Here is a 14,183-nt window from a genome sequence, read left to right as displayed (position 1 = left end):
CTACAATTTGTTATTTATATTTTTCTTATTAGCTCTCATGGACTTAGCCTGGTCTCAGGTGTTTATAATATTCATGTTTTGTGACATTGGTTCGTCCAGTGATTGAGGCTAGATCTTTCTAAGGAACCCAACTGAATAGGTGTTTTCCTTCACCTGAGGACGGAAACAGATCCAGTTTCCGAAACGTCGTGTTTTTATTTGTTATTTTAAAAACCAGGACGATGGATAAAGTCCAAAATCCCAACATATCAGTGTGTTATACACCATCGTCAGAATCCTATAGTAACTACTTATTTATTTAGTGTTTGTAATAATTTTATGTGGATATAGAAAGTGTTGTATTACTATAAAAAGAGATGGTTTACGATCTATTATTCGTGTAAAGTGACGTTAAATTTGACCTCGAGATATAACAGTAAAATGATAGGACTGGAAAGGAATACGTGATAAATTATGGAAAGTTAATGGTATAATACGAAAGCTTATATAATATATCATGAGGCTTCTCGTTGAATTCTAGGCGGATATTACATTAGTATCATATAAGACTGAATTCCAAATAAGTATAACAGACATCCCTTTACTAGAAAACGCCTATAGTCATGGCGATATTGATTGCTATTACTTTTAAACTGGCAAGACAACGTCTAGTAAGTAAGCATTGCATGCATTTTGTGTATGTTCATTAATTACTCGTAGTGTCGTGTGCTTGGCTTTCTTTACTTTTCACGTCGTCTGTATTATGTTATGCATAGAAAATTTTACGTACGGAATCGTAAGCAGTGTGAACAGCTTGGCACCAAAAATGGGAGGACCAGACATTACATACATTTGACTTGTTTCGGGAAACAGACTTTACTTGGTGTAAGGTACAAGTTACGAAGCTTCTCATTACGGTATCTTCTTCAGTCTCCTATTATTTTACCCCTCTTCTGTCCTCAGCACCCAATTTTCGAACATCTTCAGTCTATATTCGCACTTCTATATGTATAACACAAACTCCGTCGTAAATGCAACACTTTACTGTAGTTCTTGTCGCCCTTCTTTCACACTACATGTTTCAGCTGCAACCGGCCATCATCAGGTGTATTTTACTGCAGGTAGCTGTCACACTGCACTCAATATTAATATTTAAACTCCATATTTCCAATTGTTCGTTGCTCTGTCGTCAATCGGCACCCGATATTTCAGGGGTCCCCTTGTCGGTTTTGTGAATTATGTTTAAAATCTTTATTAATATTCATACGTCGATTGGTTTAAAATATTAAATTCTCAATTTAGCTTTAATATTTAAAATTTAATTTAGATTTAAGATCAAAATCACAATCACAGAGATACCTGCTCTATGCTTATATGTGCTGCAGCGGCTATCTCTTGCTTTCAGCACAGCTCGCGTGTTATTTTGTGCAGGTTCTCTGTGTGCGTGTCACTGCTTTTCTTCAATACGTTTGCTCACAACAATGAACAATTTTCAATCTGGAGTTTAAATATTAATATTGAGTGCAGTGTGACAGCTACGTGAAGTGAAATGCACCTGATGATGGCCGGTTGCGGCCGAAGCATGTAGTGTGAAAGAAGGGGGACAAGAAATACAATAAAGTGTTGCATTTACGACGGAATTTATATTATGCAAATAGAAGTGTGGAATGTAACAGGATGCTTAAATATAATATAGTAACCTATATTCGTACCTCAATGTCAGACCAAGTTTCACAGCCATGCAGAACTGCAGGAAAAAGCCATAAATTCGAATATTCTAAATTTACGTTTCTAGGTGGCACACGAGAATACAAAATATCCTTAACTGAATGGTAACGCATTTTCCGAATTTAAGCTGCTCTTAATTTCCTCATGTTTAAATGATCTGTTAGCTCTCGTTTTGTTACGGTTTAGCCCTATATTCTTGTAACGAAAGAGAAACATATAATTAGTTTTCTCTGTGTTTACTCCTAGACCAACCACCATACTAGCGATAATTAGAGTTTATGTGTTTTTATGGTATGTATGGTTATCTCCCAGTAGATATACATCATCAACATGGACCAGAAGCTGATGTGTCCCGTTCAGATTCATTCCTACATGGTGTTCTTAGACCTTCCTAGTGTCGTATTCTAAACCGTAGTTAAAAAGCAATGGGGGTAAAGCATCTCCTGTGATTCGCAAGGCTGAATTTATAAAGTAATTTCACAGGTAAATTTTCCCGGCATTAGAACGACGTTACCTTCCGAAACAGCCGTAATACTTTCTCGTATGTGTGCCTGTTCGCCCAGAGTTTGAAATGCTGGAGAACAGAGAATTATATGCAACGATTCCAGAAGCTGTACATTCTGTTCGCTCGCCATGTTGAATTTATTTGGCAGTGGCAAGCATGCCGATTGCAAGACTTCAATGTGATATGTCGTCTGCATGAACTGTATTTATGCACATAATTTCAGGTAAGAAAAAGTTAGTCTTGGCAAGCAATGTACATTTTATGTGGCATGTCATATTTTCCATACCTCTATCACTTTGAGTTTCAAATGTCAAGGTATGTTTTCTCCATTGTTTTAATTTAATTGAGATTTTTATAGGATAAACCAATCAGTGACAAAGATGCGTTACTTTAATTTAATTTAGCATGTTGATTTTTTACTGTTATGTCCCATCTGCAGATTGCTGAATGCAGATGACGTCCTGAAACCACGTGATATGACAAGAAATCACGTGTCTTCTACAGAATTCTCCGGCCGCTTTCATGATGGTGGCCAAATATACAGGTAAAAATAATATCATTGGTGCAGCAATGCAACTCATGAATCCTGGTTCGTTGTTACCAGGTTCTGTGTTGTGGTATTGTGGTGTGAAACTTTCGTGGTATCCTGTGTGAATCTCCAGGAAAAGGAACTTCGTACCAATAGGCTGGCAAACATTCACATGAAACATAAATACCTTAATAGTAAAACCACGAAGCAAGTTACCTCGAGGGTTCCATCTTACATTCTGAATGTGCCACGTTTTAATCTTGGCAAGAGGACCTGCTATCCTTACTGAGGTATTTCGTGATCTTCCTGAACCTCACAAGGCAAATGCCAGAATAATAATATTAATGCCAGCTTTGGCCGCGCCATAGCTCAAGCGGTTAGTGGCCGGCTTCACATCGCGGCGGCCCGCGTTCGATCCCGGGGTCTGGTCAAGTGGGATTTGTGGTGAACAAAGTGGCGCTGTGGCAGGTTTTCTCCGAGTACTTCGGTTTCCCCTGCCCATCTTCATTCCACCAATTGCTCCACAATCACCCTCACCTATCATCTGGGGCTGGTACAGTAGACCAGAAGTGGCGGCAGTACAAGGGACTTAGTCCCAACCCACTAGCAATAAAAAAAGTGCCAGCTTTCATTCACACTGTTTCCAATTTATCATTTATTATCATTCCGTTGTTCAGCGCTACTGTCCGAGTTCCCAGTAGCGTCACTAAATAAACAACACCATTGTGGTCCTTTAAGATTCTCTTACGAATCTTGTGATACCGTTGGTAGAAACTTAGAAAGACAAATGTCAAAGACAATTCATCTGCAAATATTTTATCATGAAAGTTCCCAGCTTTCACAATTATAATGTTCCTTCCCTTATTCAAATCGATTCAGTTTTCATCCCACCCTTTTAATTGCGAGTTTTATGCATTCTATAAAACACAGACTTAAAAAACTATTACTTCTACATTTAGTGATATATATTTTTATAATATGGGCACGCGGTAACGTAGTTGGTTGAGGCACTATGCTATAAGCCGGAAGTTAGCGGGTTCGAGTACCGATGAGGTGACCTAATCCTTCCAGTCGCACTATGGCCCTGGGGTCGACACAGCCTCTAACAGAAATGAGTACCAGAAATCTTCCTGCGGGGTAAAGGGCGGCCGGTGCGTAAGGCTGACAAATTTACCGCCATCTTTGAGCCGATTGTCTAGATAATGTGGCACCCTCAACGTCTCACAACCTTATGGGCCTTCACGGCCTGGTACAGGGATACCTTTACTTTTGTTATTTTTTTAATAGTGTTACTTCTTCAAATGCAACAGCAGTCACCACCGTAATGCAGTGGATTAGTAGTAACATTACAACCACTCTTTGTGTACAGTACTACCATTACCACTACTGCCATCAGAAGAGTTAGTGGGGGGTGGAGTCGAACCGGGTCAACTCGGCACGGCGGCCACTGATTGGCCTATTGTAGCTTGCCCCGGGTGATTATGATGATGGGGAATTTGGTAGAATGAAGATTGGCAGGGGAAACCGAAGTACTCGCGAAAAAACGCGCCATAGCGCCCCTTTGTCCACACAAATCCCACTTTACCAGACCCCGAGATCGAACCCGGGCCGCCGTGGTGAGAAGCCAGCTACTAACCGCATGAGCTATGGCGCGACCATCAGAAGAGTTACTAAACTGCGCCTAAAATACCTCTTAATTTCCATCATCACAATCAATTAGTAACTTAGAATTTTTCATTTTTAACACGCAATCTATGGCATAAAAATTTTCGTAGAAGATTTACTAAACTGTGCTTAAAATCTTTTCGAAGTCGTGTCGTCATCATTGGATAGTAGCACAAACTGTTTTGTTTTCATTATAAATTTATAAGAACCAATTTTCAGTATACATGGGACCAAAACACTGTACCGGCGATCTTACTGAACCAACAGTAATTGTGCCATAAGTTTGCCTACTTAGAATATGATGTGCCCTTAGGGATGTTTCAGGCAATATATTTTTGACTATATCTACAGATTATGTCAGAAGAAGAACAGTAGACTGAACATATGAAGATCAACTTAGTTTTGTCAGTATAAATTCAGCTTGTAACTTTTACAAAATATATAGGTTTTCTTCTTGGTTTGCTGTGTAACAACAGCTGTTTTTCTAGTATTAATATCGGAAGTTATCAATATATAGTAAACCTGGGTACTACTTGACTATTTAAGTCTAGGAAATGTAATTTCACAATGTATTACCATTTCTATATACTATTTTAATGTTATTCTTGTGGATCAGGAAGTATATTTAATTTATATAATGAATGATTCATTTGAGAAATATTGCTGTAGGAAAACATCTGAAGGATGTGTCTTCAGTAACCTTCAACATGTGAGGTACCCAGCATGTTAAATATTTGGCATGTGATAGCCATCAGTTTAATTTCTAAGTGATACTTCGGTGTGCATGTTGCTCAAGGAATGAATTACCAAAAATTCCATGTGGTCTGACAGTAAAGTTCGCGAACTCATCGCGGTAAAAGTGCTACATACCTCATTGCTGAATATCACTGTGGTCGCCTTCAAAACAATTTTGGAACTGGTTTTGTGGGATGATCTCCAGAGCTGCCGTCGTATTACTCTTGATATCATCAACGTCATCAAAATGCCTTCCTTTCAATATTTCCTTTATCTTCGGGAACAGAAAAAAGGCACTGGGGGCTAGATCCGGTGAATAGGGAGGGTGTTCCAGCACAGTTATTTGTTTATTAGCTAAAAACTCCCTCACAGACAGTGCTCTAATTCAGGCTCCATCATTCTCGCGACGGCACACCAAAACACGCTCAGACAGAAATAGTCGCCACTCAGAAACAGACTGCCATAGATCAACAACAACAACAACAACAACAACAACAACAACAACAACAACAACACAGCTGTGAAACGCTGATATGACAACGTCATCAAACTATACTGACGTTTCTGTCCAGTGCTGCCACGGCAAGCACACGGTGGCGAGTTCGCAAACTTTATTGTCAGACTACGTATGTGATACTGAATGAAGGACTACATCATTAAAACAAGTATGATACAACGTGCATACAGTATCTCCTGCAAGTTTGCTACGGGACATGGTACTCTGTACCATTACTAGTGCGGTAAGTGATAGTTATTTGTAAATGGAAACATATTTGCAAAATTCCATTATGTGTGATACAAAAGAAGTTCTGCCAAATTAATAATCTCAAAAAAGTAATGTGTTAGAACGTTCAAATTATCATATTATATGCCTTTAAATGTATATATATATATATTTAATAAAAGTGAAACGTGTAATAACTCTCATCAGAGAGAACACTGTCACATATTTTGTCTTTCAAATTGGAACTTCCTCTCCCACTTGGTACATGGCAGGTCGAGGAGCGTGGAATTTATTTTATGTTCAAAAAGAGCCACAATACACTTCAAGAACTGATACTGGAGAAAATACTGAAGGTTGAAAATTTTGGAACCAATGCTATGATCTTAATTCATGATATTAATAAAGAAAACATTGCTTATTTAAAAAGACCTAGAGAATGGCAATTGAGTCTTAATGCATATAGATAATTCTCTTGAAGTATACGTACATAACACGCGAAACTGATTATATTTACAAGCAACAAGATATTCTTAATATGCATAAATATTTCAACTTAAGTATGGGAATGTATTATTTTTGCTCCCCCTCCTACACAGTAGTGCCATATTTTTACAGAATTCTCCTATATTAGCGAATATGTGTTAGTGTATGTTTAAATATGTAGCTCACGTTCACAATTCTAACTTGTGTTTCAGGCCATGTAGGACAGAAATAGCAGAAATGGAGACAGTTCTGTGATCATGGCACTTCTGGCTACCTCTCAGAATTTATACAAACATGGAATAACAACAGTGACATCAAAAGGAAAGACATCTAGAAAATAAAGCCACAGACGTGTTTTTATGTAACCTGTCATGCAGAATGAGAAGCACAGGTTCCACTGCACCAGATGTGGAGAGATTGACGTGGAGGTTCAAGACCATTTAAACATACTTGTAGAAAATAAGTATGAAGACACGAAACACAGTTTCAAGTTCCAGAAAAGTGAAAAAAGAAATCTTGGTTTTGGGGGGGAGGGTGCAGGGCAACAATATTATTTATGGACAAGATGATCGTTGCCTGTTTCCTTCAAATTCGTCTAGACGACAAATAGCGTTAGACAACCTTGAACAAGGACACATATTAGCATGATCTGTATTTAACAACTGTGTGTAAAATAATGAGACATTTCATGGGATCCCGAAAGTGCTCAAGAAATCAAAATGGTGCTACCCACGACAAAAATTACTTAAAAATAAGAAATATTCCATATGAAAGCCAAAGAAAGCAACAGAAGAACTAGAGACATTCATCGTGTATTAAAATTATGACTCAAGGCTGTATAGGAAAGAGTGTCTAATTTATTGTCGTTATTTATTGTTGATGTTCTAATTGTTGATGTTTGGGCTCTCGTGCCATATATGTAGCTGTTCTGAGAAAGGCTGTCTAATATATAGGTTTATGTTGTTTATTTATGTATTTTATGCACAGATGCTAGCTTTTCACTGCAGGACCTCGGTTTCAATCCTAGGTAACTCCATGTGATATTCCAGGTGTACGAAATGGCACTGGAGCAGGTTTTCCTCTGAGTTTATTTAATTTTCCCCCACAAACGATCATTCCACCATTGCCCCATTCTTATCTTTCACTGCCCCCATAAGGTGTGTAATATCCCTGACCGGGCAGCAAGCACATTATCGTTTCCTTGGTCTTTAAGTTTGGAACTTCATCCCTGATCCAGCGCATGGTTGCAGGGTAAGGAAGTTGGGTTATAGTTTGTTCAAGTAACTGTGATAATCTTCAATATCAGGCTTATTGTACATAATTGGAGATCTGTAACTCAAACGGAGCAACTGATGGGACTTTCGGACTAGGTAGCCTTTTGTTCTTTCCTATGTCTCTGGTTGATATCTTCCAACCAGTCCAGAAGAGGTAGAAGATTACATCTATGTGTAATATTTCGAGTCAGTATCACGAAATTAAATTAAACTAATATAACCTCTCGGCCGCGCCATAGCTCAAGCGGTTAGGCGCTGGCTTCCCACCGCGGCGGCCCGGGTTCGGTCCCGGGTCTGGTCAAGTGGGATTTGTGGTGGACAAAGTGGCGCTGGAGCAGGTTTTCTCCGAGTACTTCGGTTTCCCCTGCCAATCTTCATTCCACCAATTGCTTCACAATCACCCTCACCTATCATCTGGGGCTGGTACAATAGGCCAGAAGTGGCCTCAGTACAAGGGAATTAGTCCCACCCCACTAGCAATAAAAAAATATCCTCTCAATTTTCATATAAGGAATTAAATTTTATGTTACTGTTCCTATTATTACAAAACTCTTTTGAGAAATGTCTTTACAGAATTGTGTAGCCTGGAAGAAGAGCCCGGTTATAACTTTGTATGTTGATTCTGTTACAAGATACGTAACATTAACTTCATCAAGTGTAGTCCTTCTTGGGTATGCTGAAGTCACTTAGATAAACAAGAAATTAACTGCTTGTATGGAATCTGGAAGTTCATTATTGTGTCCGAAAGTGCCCACCACTGGCTTTGCTTTGAGCCACATAAATCCAGTCTACATCCTCAAACATTTTTCTTTTAAGATAATATCCAACATTAACCCCACATTCCTTCAGAAAATTGTCTAGAATATTGTATTTATTTATCATTTCTCCCATGTATTTTTCATGTTGTTCTCATTTTATACTTCTCGATTTGATTACCATAATTTTCTACTGTCTTCAAAATCAAATTTATTTTGAAACTCTTCCGATGTTTCAGATGTGGATCATTGTTAAGACATTCGGACTAGACCGCGTGACATCTACATTCATGACACGAGATTTTTATTGTCCCCAACCCCATTATTGTGATATGATGATGCAGGCGGCTAGAATCTCCTTATCATAAAGCAAAATACCAGACATTAATTTTGCATGCTATTTATATTTACCCATCCAGTTCACATCTGTACGATATCTATAATATGACATTATCTTGTACAAAATTATGAAAGTTAAAGTAGGAATTGAAAAAAAAAATCAGCTTTTCGTATCTAAATGTTGAGAATTTTTAATAGTTCAGTTTTAAATTTCAGGTCATACTGGACCCTACAATAATTTACCGCATCTATACCTACTTATTAACATCGGCAGTTTAACTTCATCTTTATCCCAGCCCTATAACAAATGGGTTTCTAATAATTGAAAATTAATTTTTCTGATTCCTACAAAAATTTAGTACATATTTCATAACTCTCTGAAGCTGTATTCACAGAAATTACTTAAGATTGTTTTATTTATTATTCTGCAATTCATGAATATGCTTTATAACTTTTGAATATCTATAAACTATCTATATCATATTAACTCTCATAGTTTACAAACATCACAATGTCCTTATCTTTAGGTATCTTTCTATACTTGCCAAAGAGACCTAACCCATGATGCTGAAGAAGAATCAATATTTATTTTTCTCAAAATTCATCCAGCAATAANATATATATATATTGTGTTTACGTGTATCTAATTTAAAGTTTTCTTTGTTAAGCAATTATAACTTTCTTTCAGAATGGCATTTGTGTTTTTTTTGTGTATAATCTATATTAATTAAGTAAATATGTGATAATTCTTTAAAGAATTGTTGATTTATTACCTCCTTTTCCATTCACATATTGATATTTAAGGGAACATCAGAAGACAACCCTACAAAAGAACAATAAGAATTTAATTAAATTAATAATTCTGTAGGAAATTAAATGTTTTGTCCACATATTAATATGTAACGTTATTACATCTAGATGGTTTGGATACTTATTTATAAAGTAGAAAAATTGGTTTTGTGTGCATGTTGGACAGAACTTCCATAAAGAAAGGTGTGCTAAATACAAGTCCTTTATATCCAGCATGGAGCTCCCTTTTGCAAGTATGAATGAATTACTATAGCAGTACTATTTGTTATATAATATATGGATGGAAACAAACAATTTAATTATTACAGTGAGCTCTTCAGCGAAAATGTTGCTTTGGTGTAGGATCACATGTACAGAGGTTATTACTGTTTCCCTGTCTTCATCTGCTTTTCCTTCTCTTTCTCACTTCATCATTATGATGATAATTTCCCACAGTTACTTTTACAAGAGAAGGAATTATCTGTAACTGAGGGATACTGTGGAATGATAAATAATTTTATGCACAAATAAATGCTTTGCAAATGCTGTACACTTAAGAACTACAATAGTATCTGCATATAACAATTTATGATTTTTCAATATTTTTATGCAATTGACTAATATATTCTCTTTGCTGGTATTTTGCTTTCACAGTCAGGGGATGCTAAATTAATGTAATGTTTGCCTTCCATGTTTGTTTTTCTTTTTTTTGCTGGGTGACCACCCTCTCATATTTTTGTCTTTCAGAGCCTGCAATATATATGATAAAATTACGGTTTGATGAAATGTATACACCCACACAATGCCACTGTTGTCAAATTAGTCTTTAAATTATAAATAATAAAAGGTATATTTCTTGTTGGTATCATTACTATGTACTTATAAAATATAAATTACTGACATGATAATATTATCAATGTGAATGATCTCTCTAATAATTGTTATTCATAAAAACATGAAGAAACAAAAATATTAATATTTATGTAGTCAATAGTTAATTCAAGAGAAAACAGGCAAAATGACACATTAGCATTGTATATAATATTATACAACATAAGCGTGACTATTTGACATTATGAAATGATGATATTTATGTATGTAACAACATATATTTTTGGTGAGTATAAGATCAATTGTACAAAGAATCTCTAGAGAGTTTTATGTGCATTATTTCCCACTTTCATTAGAGGCCTACTGCAGTGAGTAATATTTTACGTTCTGCAAAACATTTATATTATTACTATCCTTAATATTCATATTCCTAGTGTATAATGCATACACTTTTTATAGTGACTAATATATCAAATCATGTTCAAAATATAATTTTTTCACTGACTATTAATTAAAATATTAACATGACTATTTATTAATATCTTCTGGCGATGTTAATATTAACTTCATACTTTCAGGTTACTACCATAACAATTAAAATATAATTTACAATAACAATAAAAGAAGGCTACATAGGCAGGTGCTTTTAGCGTATGGTGAAATTAATTTTATGTTGAATGTATAATATCTACATTGTGTTTGTGGTGATGAATGGTATTCGTTTTTGTTCTGTACTGATGATATTTCCTTTTGTTCTGTACTGATTATGGTGTAAATGTTAAAAGTAAACTGTTGTCTTCTTAGAGAAAACACTATAAATAAAAATAATGTGTAAATACATTTTAAAATTTTAGTAAATATTGTGAGATTATTTTAAAAATGATCTTGCAAATATTCCTAATATCTGTTAAACACAGGAAAGCACATGCACAATGAAAGGAAATTTGTAATGATAAAAATGAAACATTGGCGTAATAATAATTATGTGATTTAAACGTTGCTGCTAAATCCAAAGTAGAATTAAATATTTAGTATTCCTTACCTTAACATGTTTCTTTTTTCTTTCTGTAACCTATAAACTTTAAAAATAAGACTTAATTGAAAGAAACTTCTCATTTTACACACCAAGAAAAATGGCGTATACATAACATTGCTTACAAAATTTAAAAGTACACTAAGCAGAATTACGTGTCTTGATAAATGTGACGATAAACTCTGAAAATCACATTGTTATGGACTTAATTCTTCTCAGATTTTCTTTCTGTTTATAGGTGCGGAATTTTTTCGCTTTCATGTATAGTTATATTACTGTGGTGTATATAAGTGACGTGTTCAAGGTCGTGATGAAAATGTTGTCAGATAAAATTAAATTATTTCACAGGTGGCAAGCATGTAATTTTAAAGTATACTAGATATAATACTAATACGGGACCTTATTTCATTTTCAGCACAGATTTTAAATCGTGCTTGTAAAGTCAATGTTAAACAGAGACGTCATCCACACCGACTGAATCACTGCAATTACTCCTCAGGTAACAAAAACAGTTTATATCAATACATTTACAACGCAAATGCACGCACATACAAACACATATGCACTCACCAAGACTGTGACATTTTGAAGTACACATACTTTATATTTTCCCATTAATGAATTGCATAATATCTTTATCATTATAATGCCGGAGTTGAAATTACAACAGCTAAGTTGCTGATTTATATCATTGCACCATTTCGAGCATTTGGATATTGGAATTCTGGGTTCAAATTCCATTTTTAGAATTCATAGTGTTCTTTGTTTAAGCATAGGTCTTGCATTTTGCTGATTCCCCATCTAAGGTGTTCTACAAAATTATGACATTAATGCTAATATAAACGCTGTCTCTAAATATAGTTTCCGCTAGATAACATAAATTAATATGTGGTATCTGCACATTCTTTATGATCTTTCAGTCTTGTTTGTCTGTTGTATGTCCATTGAGTCAACTGTAGGGTCTTTCTAAACATCTGAGCTGCAGGTTCTGAGAGCCTTCATCTTTACTGTTATATTTAAATCTTTCGGCGTGTATCCTGTTCTGTGTCATATATATAACGGGACAGGCTACAAAACAATAATTCTGAAAGAGACAACTAAACACTTCTGTGTCAACGTTTCTTTATTAGCTTCAGCCCTTTTCTTGGGTCATTTTCTGGCGTACAAGAATATAGGTACTAGTTCTTGAATTGCGATTTTAATCGATATGAATTCATATTGTACTTATGAATTTATATGCTAACAAATATACTTTAATTTAAATGTACTACACATGTAGTATAAAACTTGCCGCTAAAATTTGACATTAAAAAGATCACAACTATCACTACCACAGTGGATCAACCAAACAACACATATGGATATGTAGCGGTGAGAAAGCCTTAAACAAAACTTATATGTTATAAATATCTTAATCCCTATTTTAATTCTAATTTTCATTTTCATTTTTACCTTCTTAATGTCAAATTTTAACGGCAAGCTTTAAACTGCATGTGAACTACATTTAAACTAAATTGTATTTGTTAGCATAAAAATTCATATAAAAACAATATGAATTCATATTGATTAAGAACGAATTTCAAGAGCTAATACCAGTATTCTTGTACGCCTAAAAATGACCTAAGAAAAGGGTCGAAACCTGTAACGTTACCACCAACAGCCAGTATAACAAATGTTGACACAATAGTGTCTACTTGTTGTTTCACAGTTGTGTAGACTGTCCCATTGACTATATCTTGCTTCTTTGTTTAAACTCTATCTATACTACTTTTAGGTTCTATATAAGAGCCTAACCTATTCTAGCTCAGCATAACCCAGCTTAACTTAGATTGACGCTTAGATTCTGTTAGAGGCTGAGTCGCCCCTGGGCCATAGTGCGGCTGGAAGGATTAGGTCAATTGAAAAATATAATGGCCTTATCGGGATTCGATCCCGCGACCTTCCGGCTTGTAGCATAGTGCCTCGACCAACTACGCTACCGCGTGCTGCATGTTACACATTTAAATGCTGTGAAATGTTTGTTGTGACTAAATCAGTATGCATACCGGGAAAGTCATCAGAAATCTCACATCTGTCGGTGCAAAACGCATGTTTCGGCCTTGAGGCCAAAAGCTGCAAACATAAGCTTTTTAGAAAGAGGTGCTGCATAAAGTTATTATCAAATCCTAAAATTACCGCATTTAAGCCCCTTTGTTGATAATATGATAATATCTCTTTTATTTTACATTTCGAGGTTTATCTTTTCCAGAATTGAAACTTTCGTAATTAAAGTATTTATATGTGCAGCCGGACGTGGTCTCTGACATAGACTGGGGGTGTTTGAGAACAGGGTGCTGAGGGTAATTTTTGGGCCGAAGAGAGAAAGGAAGTCGCAAGGGTTGGCGTAAACTGCATAATGAGGAGCTCCATTATTTGTACTCCTCACCAAGTAATTAGAATGATCAAGTTAAGGAGGATGAGATTAGCAGGACATGTAGCACGAATGGGAGAGGAGGAATTTATATAGGATATTGGTGGGAAAGCCAGAAGAAAAGAGACCAATAGGGAGACCAAGACGTAATTTATATCAATATTAAATAATAAAATAATAATATTGTAACGTGTTTACGTTACTGATCCCACTTCTGACACCAGTGTAACGTGTTTCGTTACTGAAGACGCCGTAGAGATGGTTAATTGGGTTTATTTAACAATCTACAAATAACGGCTATAATTAATGATCACAATATCACGGGTTTCCACACTTTACAAACCCTACAACAAATCTCTTAACACTGTCTTCACTTGTCTTCACGTACTACTAACGCGGGAGCT

At 35.7% G+C, this 14,183-nt stretch overlaps 2 protein-coding genes across 8 annotated transcripts in view; both read left to right on the top strand.

Annotated features, from left to right (window-relative positions):
• LOC111872690 (glutamate receptor ionotropic, NMDA 2B) overlaps window positions 1-12,059 on the top strand; it is a 567,290-nt gene extending 555,231 nt beyond the window's left edge. For 4 of the 7 annotated variants that reach the window (XM_033754795.1, XM_033754791.1, XM_023866810.2 and 1 more), the window contains 2 exons: window positions 2,652-2,756; window positions 6,561-7,127. In XM_033754795.1, coding sequence (XP_033610686.1) covers window positions 2,652-2,756; window positions 6,561-6,603 — 148 coding nt within the window. In that variant the 3' untranslated portion in view covers window positions 6,604-7,127. Of the gene's footprint in view, window positions 1-2,651; window positions 2,757-6,560; window positions 7,128-11,784 lie in introns of those variants that run through there. The other 3 variants (XM_033754793.1, XM_033754792.1, XM_033754794.1) reach the window with 2 other exon arrangements.
• The window catches only part of LOC111872692 (odorant receptor coreceptor), a 23,318-nt gene continuing 20,973 nt past the window's right edge, over window positions 11,839-14,183 (top strand). Inside the window, exon 1 of the mRNA XM_023866813.2 lies at window positions 11,839-11,868. The gene's annotated coding sequence lies outside the window, so the exon portion shown is untranslated. The remainder of the gene's footprint in view (window positions 11,869-14,183) is intronic.

This window comes from Cryptotermes secundus, unplaced genomic scaffold (assembly GCF_002891405.2).
Source record: "Cryptotermes secundus unplaced genomic scaffold, Csec_1.0 scaffold143, whole genome shotgun sequence".
Taxonomy (NCBI): Eukaryota; Metazoa; Arthropoda; class Insecta; order Blattodea; family Kalotermitidae; genus Cryptotermes; species Cryptotermes secundus.
The sequence above is the reverse complement of the archived record's forward strand: the minus strand, read 5'-3'. Positions and strand labels throughout refer to the sequence as shown.